At 38.2% G+C, this 13,798-nt stretch overlaps 1 protein-coding gene across 1 annotated transcript; it reads left to right on the top strand.

The window, feature by feature from the left end:
• Positions 1-848: 848 nt before the first annotated feature.
• On the top strand, positions 849-12,274 carry LOC131310339 (disease resistance protein RPV1-like). Its single transcript, XM_058337303.1, has 5 exons — positions 849-1,526; positions 5,489-6,581; positions 7,814-8,236; positions 8,798-10,393; positions 11,235-12,274. Exons 1-5 carry the CDS (start codon positions 1,051-1,053, stop codon positions 11,919-11,921), a joined length of 4,275 nt encoding a protein of 1,424 aa, XP_058193286.1. The 5' UTR covers positions 849-1,050; the 3' UTR covers positions 11,922-12,274.
• The last annotated feature ends 1,524 nt before the right edge of the window (positions 12,275-13,798 follow it).

The following is a 13,798-nucleotide window of genomic DNA, read 5'->3' as shown; positions in this document are numbered from 1 at the left end:
AATACCCAATGACTTACTTGTAAAAAAGTAAGAGAGTTGAGTGAATCAGCTGCTCTACCAAAGCTCAACAGATAATGCGGAACTCAAGCACACCCTCACTGAAAGAGCCGTTGGAAAAAAATGGGCGTGAGTTTGAATTTTTCTTATTTGGAGATACAAAAGGGGAAAAAATTCCATAAATGTGTACCCATTTGAGTAAGCATCGGAGATTGGAGATGGGTTTTTGATGGTTTTACCCAATTTGGAATTTGAGTCTTAAAATGGGTAAGGGTTACACGGCCCCAACACCCTTATTCATCACACATTTGTCACAAGAGTCTTGAGGCATTACGTGACGGTGCTCCAAGGCCCATTGAATAAAGAGAGATGATACACCCACCAAACATTCCATCCACTCCGAATCCCGTACAGATGATCCGAGCCACTCAATAATTTTTTTAAAAAATTGAGTGGGCCTTCGCGGAAATTGTCTCAATCTAATATGTGTAGGTACTCGATTCAAACTTTCAAAAATCGGATGATCCGAGCCGTTCACAAATGGAAGATTGAAACAAACACCGACACATATCGGATTGAGACGATTTTCACGGGAGCCCACCCAGTTTTTTTTTTTTAATTATTAAGCAGCTCGAATCATCCGTGCGGAAAACGGAGTGAGCCCCACACGCGTGCGACGGATGGTTGTTCGGTGGCGCGCGTGCGGCGGATGGTTGTTCGGTGGGTGTATCATTAACGTTGAATAAACAAGCTCTGTGTAGACTACCAAAACAAGTAGCCACTGGCCAATTATCTTCTACGTACATGTAAACGCTTTATTATATACTTACAGTGTAAGGAAGGAATCTCTCTCTCGTACGCATGCCAAATTGCAGATATATAAACAGTTAAACACCCATTTGTAAAGGCCTGCAAGTGATACCTCATAACTCCAGCAATCCACAAATATTTTGATAGAGATACTCGTAACTCAAAGTGGTCTCGGCCAGTTTACGGCCGGGCAGTTGGACTAATTACTCAGGTTCAATTTACTATTGGCGGGAGTAAAAGAAAATGGCGGAAAACGACGAGGTGTCGCCACCGGCGCCAGCGTTCAGGCTCCGGTGGGACGTGTTCCTGAGCTTCAGAGGGGAGGACACTCGCCACGGCTTCACGGACCGCCTCTACAAAGCCCTCCTCGTGGAAGGCGTTCGTGCCTTCCGCGACAACGAGGGCACGAGCAAAGGCGACGAGATCGCGCCGAGCCTTGTCGACGCGATCCACGACTCCGCCGCCGCCATCGCCGTCGTCTCCCCCAGCTACGCCTCCTCGCGGTGGTGCCTCGAGGAGCTCGCGACGATCTGCGAGTGCCGAAGGCTCCTTATCCCCGTGTTCTTCAACGTGGACCCCTCGCACGTGCGGCGGCAGAAAGGACCGTTCGAAGAGGACTTTCGAAGCCTCGAGAGGAAGTTTGGGGTGGAAAACGTCGCGCGGTGGAGAAATGCGATGGAAAAGGCGGGTGGGATCTCTGGTTGGGTGTATGAGAGTAGGTATTTCTCTTTCCTCTCTCTTCATTCCATTTAAGCTTTCCTTCCTCGGATGGGAGATCCCGTAGTTACGAGGTGTGGGAAAGTACCGTGAAGGTTTTTTTTTATTTTTAATTTGAACCATTGATCGATTGTTGAGATCGACGGTTAATGTCTCGTTCGGTTAAATAAGTTAATTGATTTAATTGATTTTTTTTATTCAAATTTTTTTTGTATTTATTAATTTTTTATCAATGAGATTATTATATCATCGTCGTCCAGAGGAATCTAAAAAGTAAAAAATTATAAAAAATTAATTTTTTTTTATTTTGAATAAAAATAAAAATAAGTTAATAAGTTAATTTTTTCGTTTTTATTAAAAAAATATTGGATTTCGATTATAATTTTTTACTTTTTAGATTCCTCTTGTCATGACGATACAATAATCTCCAAAAAAAAATTGATAAAAAACTATCAAATACGAAAAATATTTAAATAAAAACAAAAAAATAAGACAATTGACTTATTTAACCAAACGTGACCTAAGATGTCTGCAGTACACCCCTGTACTGTGGGGGTCCACCTTCCACCCAGATTTACTTCAAAGAAAATTTTGTCTTCCCTACAGCTACGACCGATTCACGTTACGGATAACTCCGCGAAATTGACCTTCACATTGTGTTATTTAACAACCTTGATTTCAATGTTTCTGGTAGGAATACTCAAAATGAAATTCAATCATTTGTTTAGTATTGTAATACGGTGTTTCGCATGAATGGAAATGATGCTCCTTGAAGCCTTGAGATTCATTCTGGATCCTATCGTGGTGGTATTAGTTTATTGATTCAGTATAGAAGCACTACAGAGAGAGATCTATTAAAAAGTCTAGTTTAACTCGGGTCCCTTTTCCAGTTTTAGGTAGACTATTTTAAGACTCCTTGGCTATACATTAAACTGGAGTCTTGCTTCAGTCTTTTTGGTTGGAACGGGGTAGATCTGAGTCCTTGGCTATCTACTTAATAACACACAAGGGTGCAGGGACCACACAAACACAAGTTAAAAGAAGGGCTAAGATTCATTTGATCCAATGGCTGATATATGCTCTTCAACTCTCTTAAGAAAACAACCACACTCTTACAAATGTATTACAAAAATGCCATCAAATGGTGGGTAGTGCCTTAGGCACGGACAAGCACTAGTAGATTAAAACACAGCAGAATTCTTGTTCTAGCTTTTGAAGTTCAGTCCTGGGAGGGAGATAAGCCAGCAGCACTATGATCCTCCTAGCACACTGAGCCTACCTTTTTAATAGGGTCTAAGATTAATGATGCAGATGTTTTCTTGTCATTTGGATATGCTATTTTGGGTCAATCTTTTAGAATTTGGGTTACATAGTTATGGACTTATGGTTCATATAGCTGAAAGTCTAATTGAATTTAAGGAATTCTTTGACGAATATAGATATAGAAAAAACCATCCCACTATAACAAGAGTCATATGATAGTAAGCAACTTATATTAGTGCCAGACATTGAGTCAAGTTGATCGTGTCATGTGCAAAGTCCACTTAATATCGGCATTGTTATAAAGCTTTTGCACTAAGTCCGGATTTTCCTATCTCGAAGGAAAATGATTGTATCCTTCCACCTGATGGTTGTGGGATCTAGTGCCATAGTTAGCTTGATGTCTGCCTTCACGGAGATGATACTCTACCAGTGCAGGCAATATTAGTTAGATTCTAGTATGATAAGAAGGGACACGAGAGTCTTTCTATAATGTCATTTCCATAAAGGAACTAATCGGACGTCACAATTGTAATACAATGGTACTGCCAGGGAAGCTTCAGACTTCAAGTATGATAAGCAGACTTTTGGAGATTGTGGTCCTTAATGTACTATGGTATTCTTTAATGGAATTCAGCTTGTTTATTTATTGTTGTTAAATTTTTAGTTCAATTGGTTTTTCTCACGCGTTGGTCATCTTTTTTGGTCATTCTTACTTGCATTGACTTCTGCAACTTGAGAGTAATTTCAGTAGCGCTTTCGTTCTGATTCCCCCACAATCTTTATTACTGGTGTATTCCTTGTAATATTGTAGAGTCTCCGTCAATTGGTTAAATTAAACTTCTTAGCTAGGTGTTTTATTTGTTTCACAACTGACTTTGTTTTCCAGCTAACCATTTGGTCAGCTTGTGTTAGAAGATTTCAGTCTTTGCTGGGACGCGACACGGTACATGCAAAGCAGTTTCTTGGTTTGTGTGGTTATGCCTAGAGAAGGTCAAAGACATAATGTTGCTTGGTTATGACTGATTTACCTAAAAGATATTTTAGCTGAAACTATAGTACAGAAAATTGCTTCTTGTTTTGATAGACTTAGTTTGACTTGTTTTCCATGGGTAACATATTTAAGGGATGAAAAGCTCCCTCGCTCCGTACTTCCCATCTTGATTTTGTATTTGCTTGCCTACGTCCACACTCTCTTGCATGTGTTACTCATGTCAACTCTTTAGTGTATATTATCATATCATAACAACCACTGAGGAAAAGAACAGACCTTAAGGGGACTAACTACCATTGAGAAGCAAAGCCTAAGACCTCAAAATCCTACTCCTCTCTCTGCGCGTGGTCCCCAATAAATTTTTTCTTTCTCTCTCCACTACCAAAAACCTCCCTCATAATTTTTTTCTCTCTTTCCTAAATAGGATTACTTCCTCATAATTAGTTGTAAAATAAGCACCCGTAGTCTTGTGCAGTAAGTAACCTCCACTGGCACTTTAGAAGCTTAAAATTGTACATACTAAACGGGGTTAACTGCTGTTATTTGGCTGAGTGAGATGCGGTGTTGTTAGATAGAATAGCAAGTTTGTGGAGAAACTAGAACGTTTATGGCAACTAGACGGTAATTTCGAGGCTTTCCTTTCCTATGAATTGGATTGGAGCAAAACGCATGGCTGGAGCATGACCTAAGGTGGTTTAGGCTAGTTTTCATCATTCCTGCCCATTGAAAGTGGTAGTTATTGGCATTTGGCATTTTGGCCAAAGATGCATATTTGTTTTAGTTTTTTTTCTTTTCTTTTTAACCTCCAGAATGCTTCTTTTCCTTCTAATTTATAAATTATTGTTTATTTCAAACATAATAGACAAAGTTGTACATTCAGGATTCAGTTCATGATTCATGCTAAACGATTCCCGACTTGATTCCCAATTTTCGATTAGTGAGATTCACTATATGATTCGTTTCATGATTCAGGTAAAGGCAATTTCAATTCGCTATTAAATTTTCAGTTTGATGATTATGATCTTAAATATCTCTCCTTGTTTGACAAATTTCCTTAGTTTGTTGATTATATGCTTATATAGCAAGTAGTTACTCGTCCTAAGCTGTTTCCTTGTGATTTTTAAATTCCAGATATTAGAAATAAGGTTAGAAGGCCTCTTGGCTATGAAGCTATTGATTGAGTTGATTATGTTCCAGAGAGAGTATGTCATAAATTGTGTTTTTTTGAGTTTTTTTGGTTGCTCCGATCATTTGATACACCTTTGCCCGCATCTCTGGGTTTGAAAATGTAGAAGTTCCTACCATATGTTATTTTAGTGGGGTGGAATCTTTGTCTGTTATAGCTTGGCATTTTTAATTCTTGAGCTTGTGGAAGTGGGGTGACAACATGCACTAGAGGCTCAAGCTCAACGTACTTTGTAGCAAGACAATCATTTCATATAGATGACTTAACATAGACAAGGGCATGCAAACTTCTACCAACTAACTAAGAGATTACAACTTACAAGCATGGGGCTCTTAAAAGTATTTTATATCATTGTCATCATGTTTGATCACTTGATGTAACATGCTGGTATCTTTGCCCTTAGTTTGCCATTTGATTGTAAAAACGTACTCACACATTTCCCTTTGTTACAATTATTTTCCTTTTTTTTTCTTCGTTTTTTGCATTCCTATGCACTGTGCACTGAATATTACGTCTACTGGCAGCGGAGAACCTGAGTTGATTCAATTATTAGTTAGAAGGATTTTGGCTGAATTAAGCAACACTCCAATGGGCGTGGCTTCATATGCTGTGGGGCTGAATTACCGCATTGAGGAACTATTGAGATTGTTAGATGTTAAATCTAATGGCATACGAGTTTTGGGGCTTCACGGAATTGGTGGGGTCGGCAAGACAACCCTTGCAAAAGCTGTCTACAATAAACTTATCAGTCACTTTGAACACCGCAGCTTCATTTCCAACGTTAGAGAGATGTCTATGCAACAAAATGGTTTAGTATCTCTCCAGAACAAACTCCTTCACAATCTTTCAGGAAGGGCATCTCAAGTAGAAAATGCTAATGCTGAAAAAATTTCAATTGAAAGGATTCTTCATGAGAAGCGAGTCCTTATTGTTTTAGATGATGTAGACAATGGAAGCAGCCTTGTTGCCAAGAGAGAGTGGCTTTATGAAGGAAGCAGAATAATTATTACTACAAGAGATAGAGATGTTCTGATTGCTCATCATGTGAATGAGATGTATGAAGTGAGAGCATTGGGTTCCTCCGATTCACTAGACCTTTTCCGTTACCATGCATTGAGAACTAAAAAAGCCTCTGAAACTTTCCTGAGTCTGTCTCAACAAATTGTGTCCCTTACTGGAGGATTACCCTTGGCTCTGGAGGTATTTGGTTCTTTTCTGTTTGATAAGAGGAGAGTGGAGGAATGGGAAGATGCTTTGCAAAAGCTGAAGCAGATTCGTCCGCGCCATCTCCAGGATGTTCTGAAGATAAGTTTTGATGGGCTGGATGAGGAAGAGAAGTGTATATTCCTCGATATTGCTTGTTTATTTGTAGATCTAAAAATGGGGAGAGATGAAGTGATTGACATAGTGAAGGGCTGCGGTTTCAGAGCTGAGATTGCGATCAATGTCCTGGTAGCAAGGTCTCTTGTTAAATTTCAGGAAAAGAGTGTTTGGATGCATGACCAAATTAGGGATATGGGTAGACAAATTGTTCAGCATGAAAACCTTGCAGATCCTGGTAAGCGGAGTAGACTGTGGGATCGCCGTGAAATTCTGACTGTCTTGAAAGATAGGATGGTATGAATCTTGGTCCTGTTTGGGAATTCCAACTTTTCAATGGACATGCAATTCTGATGTGTTCGAATTCAAATTTTATGGCATCATTTCCTAAACCCCCCACTTCTCACTTTTGATAATTTTTTTACTGCATCTCTTAATGGATAGCCTTGTAAAACTACAATCTTTTTCTTTGTCATTTTAAAATAGACAAATTTTTCAGAACAACTCGAAAAGGAAAGAAAGACCAAGAATATGGGATGGAAGGAGTACTAGTTTACTCAGCTTGTTATAAAAATGGATGTATTTGTGTACAAATTACCCATCTGAATGTGATTTTGATTGTGGGAATGCAGACTTGAGAAAAGAGAGACTATGTGACAATGTTGAGTTTTTTTTGTTTTGTTATCTCAGATAGCTTTTTCTCCCTCATCCGTTTTCTTTTAGAATAGCCTTTGTTATTTTTCCTTAAATACATGTCAAACTCAACTCCTCAACCCCAATCTTTAAAATAATGCTCATTATGTTCTCAATTTTTTTTTGGATTTTTACTGAATGTCATTCTTAATAGTGTTAAATTGTCCTTGAAATCTTGTTACCAAATACGTACTTTATAGTCTCTACCTCTTGAAAATTCGTTTGACACTTCATTGTATATCAAGCTATCTAACATTCATCACATCGGTTAATGGGGTGATAATTTCCTATATATTTGTGAACCTGGTTTGGTAGGAGCTTTGTGCAAAATTCAAATTCGTACACACTGGTGTTTGATAATTTGTTCAGTTCAATAGTCTTTGGTTAGTATAGCCTTCTAATCCTGAATTAGATTCCTGCGTCTTTGCATGAATAGGTGAGTGGACTTCAAATGTGTTTATTGATTTTATTAGTTGGTTATATTTGATTTGGATAGGCTGTAGTTTTGTCTTTAAACAGTATTCTAAGTTTTTGAAAGGTGTACTTCATACCTCTGATCAAAATAACACAGCACAATGATATTTTGTTATTTGGGGAGTCCTTTCAGTCGGTGAACTGCGGAAACCTTTGTTCTATTTGTTTACACTTTTCCTAAAATTTTTTAGACAATAGAATTGTGGAGATACACATTTGGTCCCGCATTTTATATTTTGTGGTGTCACCTTGTTTGGATTGTACTAGCTTAAATTTCTTAATGATTTTCCTTCACTTGGCACCAATTTGTCCTGTAATTAATGATTGTGTACCAATTTTTTCCTCCATATTGTTGATGTCAGGGAACGAAATGTAATCAAGGAATCATTCTAGACTTTGAAAAGAATCATAAGGAGGTGATCCCTAAATCAGTTTCTTTGGACATACTCCAAATGACACCCAATATCACCTCTGTAATAACATACTTGATGGGTTTTTGGAGAGAGTACTTCTACTCTGGAGCCAAGAAAGAGGGAGAGGTGATACTTGAGACTGAACCATTTCAAAAGATGGTTCATCTGAGACTTCTTCAGTTAAGTAACGTGAGCTTGGAGGGAAATTTCAAATGCATACCTCCTGAACTAAAGTGGCTACAATGGAGGAAATGTCCTTTGAAAAATCTTCCTTCTGATTTTTGTGCGCAGCAACTTACTGTTCTTGATCTCTCAGACAGCAAGATAGAAAATGTATGGGGCTTGAGATGGTGGAGTTGGTACAAGAACAAGGTATGTTCCACTATTGGACCAATGTTGTATGAGATTATTGGCTGATTTTGAATTTCCTCATACCCAAGCTTAAATTTCTGGTGCCAGTAATTGGTCTTAACTCTTAAGTTTAGTGTCAAAACTTTCTATGCTTTGACTTACTGTCCATTGTTAAATATTGCAATGTGGCTGGTGAATGCTGTAATTTTTAAACATGACTGAGTGTGGGCAGCTTGGCTGAGGGTTCATTTTGCATTGTTCTCCTATTGCCTTGGTAACACAAAATGCCTTATGTTGGTTGACCAGGTTTGGGATTCCATTGTGATTCTTTATTGAAGGAGAGTGTCCTAATGTCAGAGAATTGGGTGTTGTCTTGTTTTGAATATGATTTGTTGAATGAATTTTGATTGCAAAATATTTGGCCTCTCTCCAACAACGATTACCTTGGTTATTTTGTGTTTTGGTTCTCTTATTGCAAACCTCTTGTCGATGAGGTTGTTCCTTGATTTTAGTTTCACATACAGTTTTGCATTGCAGCAGTTTTTTTTTGATGGGCTCAAGTAAGGCTTGGTAAATTTTCAGGTGGCGGAGAACTTGATGGTTATGAATCTTCATGGCTGTTACAACCTAACTGCTGTTCCTGATTTATCCAGTCATCACGCCTTGGAAAAGCTGATCCTTGAGGGTTGTGCTAGTTTAACAACTATCCATAAATCACTTGGTGACGTAACTACATTACGTCATTTGAACCTGAGGGATTGTTCTAACCTTGTGGACTTTCCAAACGAAGTCTCTGGTCTGAAAAATCTAGAGACCCTTATCCTCTCTGGTTGCTCTAAACTGAAAGAACTACCACATAACATGGATTGCTTGAATTCCTTAAGAAAGCTTCTCGTTGATAATACTGCGATAGAGCGATTGCCTGAATCTATATTCCAGCTTACAAAACTTGAAGTTCTCAGTTTAAACGAATGCCAATCGCTAAAGCGGTTACCCCCTTGCATAGGGCAGCTGGGTTCTTTAAGGGACCTTTCGCTTAATGGTTTGGCATTAAAAGAGTTACCTGATTCCCTTGGCTTGTTGGTAAATCTGGAGACGCTAAGTTTGATGAGGTGTAAATCGCTTACTGTAATACCTGCTTCTGTTGGTAATCTCAGAATGTTAGCGAGATTTTGGCTTAATAGTTGTTCAGTGAGGGAGCTGCCAGCTTCTATTGGTTCATTATCCTATCTGAAAAAAATTTCAGTTGGAAACTGTTCTTCTCTCACCAAACTGCCTGTTTCCATTGGTCGGTTGGCTTCCCTTGTTGAGCTTCAATTAGATGGGACATCGATACTAGATCTTCCAGATGAGGTTGATGGTTTGAAATCTCTTGAAAGGCTTGAGATGAGAAATTGTAAATCGCTTAGATCATTGCCAGATTCAATCGGACGCTTGGTAACTCTTACTAGGTTGATCATCGTGAATGCTTCCATTGTAGAGCTGCCGGAATCCATAGGAATGTTGGAAAACCTCACCATGTTAAGATTGAGTATGTGTGTGAAGCTTTGCAGACTTCCCGCATCAATTGGGAATTTGAAATTCCTCCACCACTTGGACATGGTGGAAACTTCAGTGGCAGAACTACCCGAAAGCTTTGGCATGCTTTCCAGGTTGATGATTTTGGAAATGGGAAAGAAGCCGTATCGTGAGGTATCTGAGGAGGCTAAAACTACAGAGAGAGCTACTAAGCTGATTGTGCTTCCATCTTCTTTCTCAAATCTTTCAGCGCTGGAAGAATTTGATGCCCGCGCGTGGAAACTTTCTGGAAAAATACAGGATGATTTTGAGAAGTTGTCGTGTTTAGATACTTTGAATCTGGGTCACAATGACTTTCACAGTCTTCCTTGTAGTCTAAGAGGACTCTCTATTCTAAAAAGGCTTTTTCTGCTGCACTGTGAGAATCTCCGAGTTCTACCCCCACTCCCGTCAAGTTTGTTGGAGTTGAATGCTGAAAGCTGTACTTCATTGGACACTTTATCCGATTTATCAAATCTAGAAAATTTACATGACCTGAACCTCGCGAACTGTGTTAAATTAAAGTCTATTCCGGGACTGGAATGCTTGAAGTCCTTAAGAAGGTTGTATATGGCTGGGTGTAGTTCCTGCTCTTCAGTGGCTAAGGGAAAACTTGGCAAGGTTCTTCTCTTCTCTCTCTCTGTCTCTCTCTTCACATGGCGGACCTCTTAAAATGCGGATTCCCCTTTCCTGATCGAATTTCGATGATCCGAGCCGTTTAATGTGTTCAGAACGCGATTTTAAAGATACTCGGGAGATATGAGCCAAAAAAATGACCTGGAAGGGCTTTGATTTGAGCAGTTTTTTTCTGAACCATTCAATAAAAAAATGTTCAGATGAAGCTTTTTCCAGTCATTTTTTTTTGTTGATTTCTCGCGGGTATCTTTAAAATCATGTTCTGATCACATTGAGCGGCTCAGATCATTGAAATTCGATCAGAAAATGGAAGAAATGCGAACCTCCTCGTAAGAAACGAACTAATATATATATATATATATATGTATATGTATATATATGTATGTATGTATACTTGGACTTGGACATATGAGTATTCGATGTGGAGGAGAATATTAAGTATGGTTAACGGGACACGTCTTGAACACTTCTATGGTATACATGATGAAATATTTTCAGATAAATTTAAGTATGGTTAACGAACACGTCTTGAACACTTGTGTTCGAAGGGTATTAAGGGGAAATATTGATTTTCTACTTCCATCCGTGTAAAAGGTCAGAACTATATTTGTATTTATATTTTTGCCTAATTAGTTTAAGCTTCTTTTCCTCCAAATATCCTAAAAATTTGAGGATTCATGTGTCTAAATTGCGGATCGTTGTAGAACACATCCAACACCCTAAACCAAGTGCCTAGACTCCAACACAGGTACTTAAAACCCACTGAAAGAGTTCATCTCTTTCTCTCTCATTCAGAATCTTAAATAGCTCTTCTATCTGAATGCAGCTTGCTTTGAAGTATATGTACAATTTAAGTGTCCCTGGAAGCGAAATCCCAGATTGGTTCACTCCAGAAGTGATTTGTTACTCGAAGCCCAAAAACCGAGTGATCAAAGCTGTAATTGTATGCGTTGTAGTCTCTATCAACCATCAAATACCAGATGACTTAAGAGACCAACTCCCTTATGTGGCGGGTATCGAAATAAGGATCCTTAGAGAGAACAAACCGGAACCAATATTTACCACTGTACCGCATTTATCAGGAGTTCCGAAAAATGATGAAGATCACTTCTACTTGTGCCGTTATCCAGATTTTCGCCCCTTAGTTTTTCTTTTACAAGAAGGCGATAAGATTCAAGTGGCAAGGCGGAACCCTCCTGTGGTCGAGGGGGTTCAGCTCAAGAAATGTGGGATTCATCTTGTTTTTGAACACGACGACGATTATGATGGAGATGAAAAATGGTTGCACGAAAGTCAACAGTCTGTATCACAGAAATTGGCAACGTTTGTTGGATCTGAGGAAGACACCCGTACAAGGGATAACATTTCTGAGAACGATGGAGAAACGGAAGGGAGGAAACAAAGCAAAAGACTATTATCGTCTAATCATCGGAACTATTTTGTTCTTCTCTTCATTGCTCTTCCATCTGCCTTTCTGCTGCTGAGTTGGTTGGTATTCATGTTCTTTACTTAGTGCTTTTCCGTTTCTCTTGCAGTTTCCGCAAATTTTCAAGTTCCGCCATGGGACGGTTCCTAAATATTTTGTTCTTTGAACTCATCCTTTTTCTGCCATCCATACTGCACAATTAAACTTAGATTACGTAATATATAACTTAATATTTTCTAATATTATGCTAACAATTTTATGGTTATATGTAGCTTGAAAATTGCTAAGTTATGCTTATGGAGAAGATAGAGAATTGGATTGTGTCTTGTCAAAAAAATTCAAAGCATAAATAAATGTCTTGTATGAGAAATTCATGGAGAGGAATGTATAAGGGCCATCGGAGGGGATAAATGGTTAGCCTCTTTCGATGTGATTGTCAATTCGAAACTGATCAACAAAACTTAAACTCCATGTTTACTTGCACTTTAGTCCTCATCATCTGAATTTGCCGATCAATTGGAGCCTACAAGTGGAAGAAATCACCCCATTCAAGTTGAACTATAGCCTTATCTTTTGCTTATTGCCCTTGAATTTTATCACCAATGTGGGCAATAACTACCACAATCTTGTGACTTTTGCTAGTATCGAATAATCATGAGTTTATGAAAACTTGAAACATTTAGAAGAGTAGTTTAAGCGAAGTAAAAACAAAGTAGGCCAATCTTCAAAAATACTTGGAGAGATATGTGGATGAAACGCTGACATTGCTATCACAAGAGAGTTTGAAAAAAGATCGAAAATTTTGGATTTAGTTTGTCATTGGGTTAAACTTGTGGGCCGAGTTTACAATTTTTACTTTTCTTTTCTCTGGAATGGGGACCAAGTTTTATTATTGTTGGTCCTTGAGCTATGCGAAATTCCAAGTCAAATGTACCAAGATTTTACCATTGTATTAGCTGGTCCAATATAGCATTAATAAATCAGAATGTCTTTATCTTCTGATTATAGACATTACTCAACCAAAAAAAACAAAAAAAAGACATTACACTCGTAATATTTTGTTTGAATTTTCCAATTTTGCGTTGAGGGCACGTCTAACGACTTAAAAAACATCAATATCCTTTATCTGCATGTCGGTTGTCCTAGTTAACAGTGATGAGATGCCCCATGCAGGCAGGGAGAACTCAATTAGGTATGCAACGCCAATAATAAGTGCAGATTTTCATTTCTAAGCAAAAGTATAAATTTACAACAGTTCTATATATTTTGAATTGGTCTCCCCGTACTCTCGAGCATGGAACAGTATCCACCAGTAGAGAATGGGACATATCTTCTGATTGACCAAAAAGAAAAATCTTCTACTCGTACTAATGTTTGGGGACACCTCATCATCTTTTATTCCTAAGCGTCTCACCGGAAAAATCATTGTCACCTGGACTTTTTTTTTTGACAACTCCATTGTCTAAGTCAGTGTACAATCACTTCGATTATTTTTGGTGGTCTAATTCCACCGTTCATTTGCGGGGAGCTCAAAGGAGTTGATAACACTTGTAGGGAAGCTTCGAACCTAAGATATTAGGAGGAGCAAACTTGTAAGTTTTAGGCTTTGACCACCGCGCCAACCACTGAGGTTTATCACCTGGACTTATTTAGTTATCTTCTTTATTTGCTTAAAATGCATTACGTACTATTTATTTCTCTAATTATCTTTAATTATCTATTTATCTAATTAAAAAGAGATAATTATTGTTCAATGATTATGCTTATTTATATTTATTTAAGAAAGGTCAATGTGCATAATTAAAGAGACATTCAATTTTTATCTTTTCTTAAGTGCCATAGTTTTGATTGGCGAAATTGATAAATTAAAAACTACTATATCACCTTGACACGTGTCAATATGATTGCCCATTCCATGCAACTGTGAATTTTAAGTTTTAATTTATAGACATTTGGCAATATTT

The sequence above is a fragment of the Rhododendron vialii genome, chromosome 12a (genome assembly GCF_030253575.1).
Source record: "Rhododendron vialii isolate Sample 1 chromosome 12a, ASM3025357v1".
In the NCBI taxonomy this organism is placed as follows: Eukaryota; Viridiplantae; Streptophyta; class Magnoliopsida; order Ericales; family Ericaceae; genus Rhododendron; species Rhododendron vialii.
This window is presented reverse-complemented; position numbering and strand designations above follow the sequence as displayed.

What these genes read in the sequence shown, in the direction of transcription:
- LOC131310339 (XM_058337303.1), top strand. Translation starts at nt 1,051, where the DNA reads ATGGCGGAAAACGACGAGGTGTCGCCACCGGCGCCAGCGTTCAGGCTC. An exon ending in CTGTCTTGAAAGATAGGATG is followed by an intron (nt 6,582 to 7,813) that starts GTATGAATCTTG and finishes TGTTGATGTCAG; the next exon opens with GGAACGAAATGTAATCAAGG. An exon ending in CTAAGGGAAAACTTGGCAAG is followed by an intron (nt 10,394 to 11,234) that starts GTTCTTCTCTTC and finishes ATCTGAATGCAG; the next exon opens with CTTGCTTTGAAGTATATGTA.